Consider the following 11,612-nt stretch of genomic DNA (forward strand, 5'->3'; position numbering starts at 1 on the left):
CTATCAGTAGGTAAGGCATTGATCCCATGTTCCTGCAAAGCAGGGACATGGATCTATGCCTTCCCCTAGTAAAAAGCACCTCCCACAGTACAAAAACACACTAGCTAGGCACACAGTTAACCCTTTGATTGCTTCTGATGTTTAACCCCCTTCCCAGCCAATGTCATTAGTACAGTGACAGTGTCACTGGTCCCCAAAAAGTGGTAGTTAGTGTTCGAATGTCAGCTGCAATATCACAGTCCCACTATAAGTTGCTGATTGCCACCATTACTTATTTAAAAAAAAATAAAATAAAAAATATCCAATTTTTCCAAAAATATGTAGCAGAATACATATTGGCCTAAATTGATGAAGAAATTGGATTTTGTACTTTTTTACTTTATTTATTTTTGGATATGTTTTATAGCAGAATGTAAAAAATATTGTGTTTTTTTCTAAATTGTTGGTCTTTTTTTGTTCATAGCGCAAAAAAAAAAAAAAAAAAATCAGATACCACCAAAAGAAAGCTCTATTTGTGGGGAAAAAAGGACATACATTTTATATTGGTACAGCATTGCATGACTGCGCGATTTGTCAGTTAAAGCAAGGCAGTGCCATGTTTCAAAATTTGCCTGGTCATGAAGGGGGGTAAATCTTCTGGAACTGAAGTGGCTAAGGAGTGTTTCTTCGTGAAGTACATTTTTATTCATTTTTTTTAAAACACCGTACATTGTTTTACCACATACTCGGATGCGGTAAACTATCGCTTAGTGAAATGAGCCCATGGACACAAATCCACCAACCTCCACAATGATACCAAATCCACCAATTGCCTTTTTTAACACCAAATCCACCGACCTCCACAATGGCACCAAATCCACTGACCTCCACAATGGCACCAAATCCACTGACCTCCACAACGACACAGAAACCATCGGCTTTCACAATGACACAAAATCCACTGATTATCACAACCACACAGAGCCATGACAGATCTAAATATGCTGAGACTGAACACAAAAACCTCAGTGTCCTGGCAGACCCATGTTACCATTACATTTACAGTACTCTGTGCCCTCTGGCAGCATCATGTGTTCCAGACCTTCAGATAGAAGCACATTGAGTGTAGAAAAAGCCATTTTTTGATTGCGTGAGGAGAGATGGAAAACATGACCTGTCGGTGGCTGCTGTAGACTGGAGTGGAAGAACGTGGGTCTTGCAGGAGTCTGGTTGTCTCCACCTCCTTGTCATGTGACACTGTATCTTTTTCCTTGGTAGCATCGACTGTCTGTACAGTAACACGGCCCACATGGTGGTTGAGTTCTTCTCAGATGTGCTCCCCCCTGGTGGCAAGATGGAGGTCCCCATCACCTTCTATCCCCGGGCGGCCATCTTGTACCAGGAGACAGTTGTCTTTCAGCTGAACGGTCACTCCAGGCAGGATCTTCGGCTCCAGGGCCAGGGGATCGAAATGAAGGTATGGATTCTATGTGTACAGCACTGATGAGACCTGCAAGCCCTCTATAAAGCCTCACTTTTTAAGACAATAAGCAAATATTTGTGTTTCTCAAAGGTTGAAGTTGCAGATCCCAAATATAAAGTGACAAACTTTGGTGCAGTTAGCATCGGTCAGACAGTAAAGAAGAACGTCATTGTAGTGAATAGGAGTGCAGCCCCAGTCACCTGTAGCCTGAGTCTGACTGCCAGTGTTCCTGCACTGCAGGATCCCAAGGTACAGTATGCCATACAATGCCGTACATCAACATGACACATAATACCGACACAGTTATACACTGATAATAAACAGCTATGATAGGGTACACATATAATACTGCCACATCCATACATTGATAGTACACAGCTTTGATAGGGTACATGTATATTACTGCCACATCCATATAATAATAGTACACAGCTATGATAGGGTACACGTATAATAATGCGACAGCCATATATTGATCCTACACAGCTATGATAGGGTACACGTATAATGCTGCCACAGACATACAATAATAGTACACAAGGATAGTGTGCCCACCTTCCACCATCATTCGGGGCTATGTGAGATGATTACAGCCACACACACCTACACAGGTTGAACTGGATGGACTATTGTCTTTATTCAACCTCACCTACTATGTAACTATGTAACCTGTATGATTACACTGAATATGGGGACACATCATGGTACACTGTAGTTTTCCTCCAGGTGAATACAGACTGTCTATGTATACAAACTTTCTATACTGTATGTGCCCTCTGCAGATCCTCAGCTTGTCCCCCAGCTCAGTGGTGACGATTCCTGCCCATGGTGGGGAATGTAGGCTGGAGCTGCAGTTCTGCCCTCGCAGTCGCATTGCTCCATTCGCAGAAGAGGTGGTGATGGAGTGTGAAGGTGCAGTGCGTTCTCTCTTGGTGGTACGTGGCAGTGGCCAGGGCCTGGAGCTGAGCCTGGACCAGGAATACGTCACATTTGGAGCTGTAGTGCTGCAGAGTCAAGCCACACGTCGGATCATCCTGAGCAACAGTGGAGAGCTTGGAGCCAGGTACTGTGCAGCACTATGATAGGAAGAGTAGTTGTCACAAGACACATCCACTTTACTGTCTCATTTATGCTCAGGTTTCAGTGGGACATTAAGAAGTTCCAGCCGGACTTTTCCATTTCTCCGGTGTCTGGTTACATCACGGCAGGCAGCGAGGTCACCTTCAATGTCACCTTTCACCCCCGAGAGATCCGCACGGATATTCACTATGAGAGCCTGCCCTGCCTAATTGAAGGGAACAAAACACTAACTCTTACTCTGTTCGGATCCTGTGTGGAGTTGCAATCCACCAAAGAGGTAGGTAATGCCTACCTAACTCACCCATTGTGTGCTGATCTATTATCGCACAGGTCGTATGGTAGCTTAGTTGTTGATGCTTACAGCACTGGAGTGCTCTGGTGCAGAGACTAATGTGACTGGCTCAATGTTGGCTCAATTAGGAAACTAAATATACAGTACAATAATTTTACTTGGAGCTGCTGTGTTTGGTTTAGGTTAGTTGGCTTGTTTTTGTGATAGTTCTCATTTAGATCATTGTTATCTGTAACATGTGAATGCTTTACTGAATGTCTCAGTGAGTAAATTTTGTAGCTCCACCACCACCTTTGTCTATGACCTTCAAATCTCATCTTTCTGCAGGTAGTGAACTTTCAATGCCAAGTACGAAGTAAACAGACTCAAACCATCTATCTGTCCAACAAGACCAACGAGACATGGAACCTGCATCCCACTATTGATGGCGAACACTGGAGGGGTCCGGAGACTATTACAGTGGAGGCTCACCAGCAGAACAAACCCTATGAGGTCACCTACCACCCACTGGTCATGAGTTCTGAGGGGAAGAAGCACCAGGTAAACATTTGCAGAGTGCAGGTCTTATACAGGACCGTCTAATTGCTGTGGGCAGCTGCTCCATGAGCAGTCTTATAGTTGTATTTCAGACTGATGTGCTAAGTTTGTTTTCTTCTCAAACTTTTAGGGCTCCATCTTCTTCCCACTGTCTGATGGGAGGGGATTAATGTATGTTCTGCATGGAATAGCCGATCCACCAAAATCTTCTGGAACGATTGTCAGAGAAGTACCGTGTAAGACGTCCTACACTGAACTGCTGACTGTCAGCAACTGGCTGCGCAAAGCCCAAAGGTGAAAAGCCAGATAATTAGTTACATAACTTCTTTTCACAACCAGGCGTGTATAGTCCTCAGTGCCTTGGAGGATCATAATTTTCTCCATAGCCAGGCCAATATCATTATTATTATTATACAGGATTTATATAGCGCCAACAGTTTGCAAAATGAGGGAAGACAATACAATTCAATACAGGAGGAATTGGAGGGCCCTTCTTGTTAGAGCTTACAGTCTAGAAGGGAGGGTCAAGTGAAACAAAAGGCAATAACTGTGGGGAATGAGCTGATGGAGAAAATAGAAGTACGGTTGTTAGGTGTGGGTAGAATATGCTTCTCTGAAGAGGAGGGTTTTCAGGGATCGTTTAAAAGCTAATAGAGTAGGAGATAATCAGACAGATTGGGGTAAGGAGTTCCATAGGATTGGAGAGGCTTTGGAAAAGTCCTGGAGGTGAGTATGTCAGGAGGTGACGATGGAGCTAGAGAGCAGGAGCTTTTTAGAGGAATGAAGAGAGCGATTAGGTTGGTATTTTGAGACTAGGCCAGTGATGTAGCTGGGGGCTAAATTGTGCATGGCTTTGTAAGATGTTGTTAGTATTTTGAATTTAATTAGTTGGATGAGCAGAAGCCAGTGGAGGGATTGACAGAGAGGAGTAGCGGACACTGAGCGATTGGTAAGGTGGATGAGTCTGGCAGCAGCATTCATGATGGATTGAAGGGGGGATAGTCTATGTAGAGGTAAGTCAATGAGAAGGGAATTGCAGTAGTCGAGGCGAGAGATAACCAGAGAGTGAACTAGGAGCTTTGTTGTGTCATTGGTTAGAAAGGGGTGTATTTTGGAGATGTTGCGGAGGTTGAGGCAGCAAGATTTGGACAATGATTGGATGTGGGGCTTGATAGTTTTGCCATCTATATTGACAGAGAGATTGGGGAAAGGGGCACCTAGTGGAGTAAAAATTATAAGTTCAGTTTTGGATAGATTGAGTTTGAGGAAGTGGTGTGACATCCAGACTGATATATCTGATAGTAAATTAGTGATATGTGAGGAGACTGAGGGAGTGAGCTGAGGGGTGGATAAATATATTTGGCTATCGTCAGCGTAGAGATGGTATTGGAAGCCGTGGGAGGCTATCATCTGACCCAGAGAGGAGGTGTAGTTTGAAAATAGGAGGGGTCCAAGAACAGAACCTTGGGGGACCCCAACAGAGAAAGGAAGAGCAGAGGAGGAAGTAGAATTGTAAGTAATGCTAAAGGTGCATTTGGATAAGTAGGAAGAGAACCAGTGAAGAGTACAGTCACGGAGACCAAAGGTGTGGAGTTTTTTGAGGAGGAGGGGGTGGTCAACCGTATCAAAGGCAGCACAAATGTCCAGGAATAGGAGTACAGAATAGTGTCCATTGGTTTTGGCCATTAGTAGATTGTTTGTTAGTTGTAGGAGAGCAGTTTCTGTGGAGTGTTGAGGCCGAAATCCAGACTGAAGGGGATCAAGAAGGCTATTCTCGGCAAGGTGGTCGCTCAGTCAGTTGTAGACCAGACGTTCAAGGATTTTGGATAAAAAGGGGAGGAGGGAAATAGGGCGTAGGTAAAGATTGGTTGGGTCCAGTGAGGGCTTTTTAAGTATGGATCTGACTAGTGCATGTTTTAGAGAGTTGGGGAAGATGCCAGAAGAGAGGGAGAGATTGAATATGTGGGTTGGAGAGTGTAGAATAGAGTCAGAGGGTGAACGTAGCATTTGCGAGGGAACAGGATCCAGAGGGCCGGTGGTTAAGTGGACGTTAGCAAGTAGTTTAGCAACCACGTCTATAGTGGTGGGGTTATATAGACCTCAGTGCTCTGGCAGATCATAGTACTCTCCAAAGCCAGACCTATATAGACCTCAATGACCTGGGAAATTATAGCACTCTTCACAACCAAGCCCATATAGTTCTCAGTGTCCTGAGGGATCATAGTGATCCCCACAACTAGGCCCCTATAGCCCTTCGTGTCCTGGGGGATGATGATATTCTCCATAGCCAGGCCCGTATAGATCGCATTGTCCTGGGGGATCATAGAATTCTCCATAGCCAGGCCTTTATAGACCTCAGTGTCTGAGGACATGGTTGCTGTTAGTAAACATGGAGCCCTGTACAGCCTGACCAGCCCCCTGAAAATATCAAACCATATTTTTGCTAATTATACACTATAATCTGTGAAATCTAATATCAGAGGTCTAAACAGACCCCTGATGTCTCACTTTTGAGACAGAGAAAGCAAATGAGGATGTAGATCCTCAATCCATTTTCTTCAGCCTCAGCTGCACTGCAGATGAATGAACAGAAAGCACTCAGTACAGAGGCTCCCTCTTTATTTAGAAATTGAAGCATAGTAAATACTTAACACAGTGAGTGATTGGTACTGATCACTTACTGTGTTCATTCAGAATAGGAAGGAGCTGATACATATGGCATATTTAGCAGCCACTTCACTCACTGTCTATCCTGAAACGATCACCCTTTGTGCCTGCAGCAGCTGGCAGGAGGGAGAGGAGGATACACCAGGCCTTTATAGACCACAGTGTCCTGGGGGATTATTTTATTTTCCATAACCTAGACAATTTAGACCTCCCAGTATCCTGGGAGGTCAAGGTACTCTTCATAACCAGGATTATATAGGCCTCACAGTATCCCAGTTAATTATAGCACTACACAGCCAGGACTTTATAGGCCTTACAGTATACAGGTGATTATAGTGCTCTCCAGCTCAGAAAATATCATCCTGTTCCAGTTTCCTGTCCTTGCTAATGCTTTTGCCATCCTCAGGTTTCGTGTCCTTATTGAAATGGTGAAGCCAGAACGTCTTGATGCTGCCACTAGCATTAAAGGTCTGGATTACCTAGAAGTGCCAGGCTCTGCCAAGAGGGACTACAAGCTGAACTTTCACTCTCACAAGGAAGGCACCTTCACTGCTAAGGTGAGTGACATGGAGACGTAGGAGCCTCAATGTCCACCAAGATTCTTACCTGCTGGTTCAAAAGGTATCTGGACAGGATAATTAGAGCAGTGTGTAACTAGTTGGTGCTGTGATTTGGGCTGTGAGGAGTTACAGGCTGGAGAAGAAGGTGATAGTGGAGTGTAGATGGACGGAAGGGCTCCTAAGCTTCAGAGAACAAAAGCTGAGAAACAAAAGTTGTCCTGCAGGCATTGATCCTCAAAAAGGAGGAATCAATGGATGTAAAAATGCTTCACATTAAACCCTCTTTTTACTTATTCACAGATACCGAGTGACACGATGCCAGCCGTGTCTGTGTAGCCGTCAGCGGTGAAGACCGCACGCAATTTTTTCTGTTACTGTTATATTAAGACAATAATATTTTGGGAAAAAAACTTTATTGGGTGTTTAAATGTTATCTCTTTTGGCTTCAGGTTACTTTCCGGAATGAGACAACCCTGGAATACCTCTTCTACAATGTCACTTTCAAGTCTACTCCGCCCGGTGTCATCAGTACCATAGAGTTAGTGACTCCAGTGCGCCAAAGCACTGCAGCCACTCTAACAGTAGAGAATCCGCTATCTGTGCCAGTAACTTTCACCACCGACTGCAGAGTGCCGGAAATTAATCTCCCCCCACAGATCACTGTGCCTGCCCATTCTGAGGTAAGGTTTCTGTAGGACTCATCTCTCTATTTTCATACACTAAGAGTGTGAGATAACTTGACTCTTCCAACTTAACCACTCTCTTTCTACACAGTCCTTGGGTCCTGGGGAATCATAGTATTTTCCATAGCCAGGCCTATATATAGACCTTCGTGTCATGGGGAGTCATAGTATTGTTCATAGCCAGGCCCGTACAGTCCTCAGTTTCCTGGGGTATCAGTATTTTTCATAGCCTGACCTATAGAGTCCTCAGTGTCCTGGGAGATCATAGTACTCTTCATAGCCAGGCCTATACTGTACATATAACCCTCAGTATCCTGGGAGATCATAATACTTTCCATAGACAGGACTATATAGACCTCATTTCCTGGGTGATCATAGTACTCTTTATAGCCAGGTCAATATAGACCTCATTGTCCTGGGAGGTCAAAGTACTCGCAATAGCCAGGTCTATAAAAAACTCAGTATCCTAGGAGATCACAGCACTCTTCTCAGCCAGGCCTACAGTGGGGATCGAAAGTTTGGGCACCCCAGGTAAAAATTTGTATTAATGTGCATAAAGAAGCCAAGGAAAGATGGAAAAATCTCCAAAAGGCATCAAATTACAGATTAGACATTCTTATGTCAACAAAAGTTAGATTTTATTTCTTTAATTTACACTTTCAAAATAACAGAAAACCAAAAAATGGCGTCCGCAAAAGATTGGGCACCCTGCAGAGTTAATATCTTGTACTGCCCCTTTTGGCAAGTATCACACCTTGTAAATGCTTTTTGTAGCCAGCCAAGAGTCTTTCAATTCTTGTTTGAGGTATCATTCTTCCTTACAAAAGTCTTCCAGTTCTTTGAGATTTCTGGGCTGTCTGTCACGCACTGATCTTTTAAGGTCTATCCATAGATTTTCAATTATGTTGAGGTCAGGAGATTGTGAAGGCCATGGCAAAACCTTCAGTTTACGCCTCTTGATGTAATCCCCCGTGGATTTCGAGGTGTGTTTAGGATCATTATCCATTTGTAGAAGCCTATATAAAAAAAAATTAAAAGTCGGCACTAAGGATTTCAATAACTAGGATGTTAAAATCAAGGTTTGACATACAGCCCCAGTTCACACTGATGCTTGTGCGGGGTTCGCATGTAATGTCGGAGCGCACTGCTCCTTCATTACATGCGATCGGCTGTGCGGTGCGAGTTTAGCCATACACTTTGTATGGCTAAATTCGCATCGCAGCCGCAGCAAACACGCACAGGGACCCTTTTTGGAAGCCGCATCAGGATCGGATCGCACAGCGGTTCACACTTGTGCGATCCGATACTGTGCGAACTGCACGATCGCACTGCGATATGTGATCAAACTGGGGGTGTCGTTAAGATTACATTGACACCCCCTGCGTATCGCATATGGCAGTGTGAACTGCCGGGGGTGCATGTGCGATGCGGTAACAGGCTGCGGATTCGCAGCCTTCCCGCATCGCATTAGTGTGAACCGGACCACAAAAAGCGATAAGAATGTTCAAAGTGAAAATGTAGCACCAAAAAAACAATAAATATTTATACAAACAAAATAGTGTGCAAAAAATCTCTTTCAAATTCAACTTCACTGCATTTCCTTCTTCACCGTAACATGCATCAAATGAAGGTCCATAAAACTATACAGTATCCTTGGGGATTGTGGTACTCTCTATAACCAGGTCCAAATAGTCCTCAGTAGGGATTGGCCAAACACCCCCCTGTTCAGCAAACCCATTAAAACTATATTAGCTGAATAGGAAAAATCAAAAGTGCCAATTTTGAAGGCTTATATGCAAGTAATTGGCCATAAGAGGGCTATGGGGGTGGTGTACTGCCCTGGGGAGCAGTCATTTTAATTATGCTTAAAGTGCAACAACAAAAATGAAAAATTCCTTTAACTATAGTGCCTGGGGGGGGGGGGGGGGTCCCTTAATGTGTCTGTAAAGTGGCGCATCTATACATAAAACATGCTACAGCAAAAATGACATTTCTAAAGAAAAAAGACGAATCCAATCACATTTAAATGATTCACAGTTACAATTGCCGGCACCAGGCTTTTGAAAAAAAAAAGAAACAAAAAGGCGTGGGGTCCCCCCCAGTCCATACAACGGCCGCTCGCTCGTCCCTTCCCCCCCCCCCTTTTCCTGACCTGCCAGGCTGCATGCCTGGATAAGGGTCTGGTATAGATTTTGGGGGGCCCACGCGATTGTTTTTAATATAATAGACTGAAGGGAACCTCACCCGTTTCTTCCTTTAGGTTTTTTTGCCAGAACTTTTTTCTTTTTATTCAGCTGTCAGCGGGAAAACCCATTGACAGCTGATGATTCATAGGTTGTTAAGGACGCCGTGGCCGGCTTCCTGACCCCGCTCCTTAACAACCAGCTCATGCTGCGCCCTGATTGGGCAATGCTTTACCCAATCAGGGCGCAGAATTCACTGTGCAGTGCTCAGTGCATTGCAGGGTGTTCGTCGGGGCAAACACCCTGAAAATTCGGGTGTTCGGTGAACGGCCAAACAAGCAAATGCTCAGCCTGAACTAATGCTCCAGCCGAACCGTTCACCCATCCCTAGTCCTCAGTAACCTAGCATAGTATTCTCCAAAGGCAGGCCCATATAGACCTCAGTGTCCTGAGGGATCTTAGAGCTCGCCATAATCTCAATGTACCGGGAACTATAGTACCCTCTATAACCAGTCTCTCCCCCATAGATTAGGCAGATCACTGTTCCTCTTTGTAAGTCTTTTGCTGTATTGTAGGGCACCTTGATGTTTGAGTACCAACCACTGAAGTCAGGTGAAAACACTGGGCGGCTGACCCTACAGAGCACAGACCTTGGTTTATTTCAGTATGATCTTCTCCTGAAAGCTACGCCAGCTGTGTCTGAGAAGCCGCTTTACTTCCGGATGATGCTTGGCTCAAGCCAGACACTGAGCGCCAAGTTCATCAATTACACACGCCAGAAGACGGAGTACAGCTGTAAGGTGAGTGACGGCTCCAGACAGGTGTCATCAGCCTATTAATAAAGATAACAATAGCTTTCCATTTTCAGTATTGTCCTCTATAAATCCGCCCTGTGTGTGATTATCTGGCTGATGCCTCGCTGTATCCTCCCCACAGGTCGATAACGCAGATTTCCATGTTGATAAGCTGGTTATGGCGGCTCCAGGCTCGCAGGGTGGATCAGAGGTCAGCGTGGAGGTGACATATGAGCCAATTCAGCTGGGGGAGTCACGCGCCGTCTTGTTGATCTCTTCTCCACTGGGAGGCGATTACACAATTCCACTTTTCGGCTCGGCATTGGCTCCAAAGCCTCAGGGCCCCATCCAGATTCGCTCTGGCTCCAACATCTCCATCCCTTTTAAAAATGTATTCTTGCAGCCGACAACCTTCAGCTTTCAAACAGATCCCCCGGCTTTCACCGTCAAACAGTGCGAGGCTGTACGCCCCAAGAAGACCCACCACATCACCGTGTCATATGAGGCCCCACCAGGAGGCAGCAAGGCCCCAGTGGCGGGAAGACTTGTAGTGTCATGCCCTCGTGCTACTGGCACCGCCCAGGGCATCTACTGGGTGTATTACCTGAAAGGTGTGGCATCAGAAAAGTAATGCCATCTAATCCTAGAGCTGTAATATTCTTCTAATAAATGCTAAGATATATATTTATATAACAAGAAGCTGTGTGTATTGTCATGTGTACAGTGTTCTATGGGTCCGCTCTGTGTATTGTGTATACTGTGTTGGCTTCATATATAATGTGTGTGCAGAGAGGGGGACTCCGAGCAGGGGTTAGGGTTGGAGGGTTATGGATAGAGTTTGAGGAATAGGGTTATAGCTAGAGTTAGAGGAATAGGGTTAGAGGCAGGGGCGTAACTACAGGGATTGCAGGGGTTGCAATTGCAACTGGGCCTCATGCTCCAGGGGGGGCCTGTGCGGCTCCCCTGTACACCTGGAAAGTTGGGGCGGCGGGGGCAGCATGTAGAGAAATCACTGTCCTCCTTTTTCCTCCTGTAGCTGCAGGAGGAAAATGGAGGAGATTGATTCCTCTGTATGCTGCCCCCTCCACCCCTTCTATCTAGTTCACTTGTTCTGCTGTCTCTGGGCCCCTGTGTGCTCCCCTGGTTCCCCCCCCCCTACTGTGCTGCCCCCTCCCCCACTGTGCTCCCTTCCCTCTCCTGCCGCGTGCAGGCGATGTGTCACAATAGAGAACCAGGAAGGGGTCGGTAAATATGTAATTTACCAGCTCCTTCCTTTTCTGAATGGACAGAGTCATAGTCAGTGACATTGTAAAAAAATTAAAATAAAATGATAAAAAATAATACAATTAAAATA

General features: G+C 45.2%; 1 protein-coding gene across 1 annotated transcript in view; it reads left to right on the top strand.

Moving 5' to 3' along the window:
* HYDIN (HYDIN axonemal central pair apparatus protein) overlaps window positions 1–10,946 on the top strand; it is a 140,344-nt gene extending 129,398 nt beyond the window's left edge. Inside the window, exons 75-84 of the mRNA XM_082269560.1 lie at window positions 1,258–1,456; window positions 1,553–1,711; window positions 2,245–2,525; window positions 2,600–2,819; window positions 3,162–3,374; window positions 3,502–3,665; window positions 6,445–6,595; window positions 7,048–7,278; window positions 10,040–10,264; window positions 10,401–10,946. Of these exons, the coding sequence (XP_082125686.1) occupies window positions 1,258–1,456; window positions 1,553–1,711; window positions 2,245–2,525; window positions 2,600–2,819; window positions 3,162–3,374; window positions 3,502–3,665; window positions 6,445–6,595; window positions 7,048–7,278; window positions 10,040–10,264; window positions 10,401–10,889 (2,332 nt within the window). The 3' untranslated portion in view covers window positions 10,890–10,946. The remainder of the gene's footprint in view (window positions 1–1,257; window positions 1,457–1,552; window positions 1,712–2,244; window positions 2,526–2,599; window positions 2,820–3,161; window positions 3,375–3,501; window positions 3,666–6,444; window positions 6,596–7,047; window positions 7,279–10,039; window positions 10,265–10,400) is intronic.
* The last annotated feature ends 666 nt before the right edge of the window (window positions 10,947–11,612 follow it).

The sequence above is a fragment of the Pelophylax lessonae genome, assembly GCF_965119305.1.
Source record: "Pelophylax lessonae genome assembly, chromosome: 10".
NCBI lineage: Eukaryota > Metazoa > Chordata > Amphibia > Anura > Ranidae > Pelophylax > Pelophylax lessonae.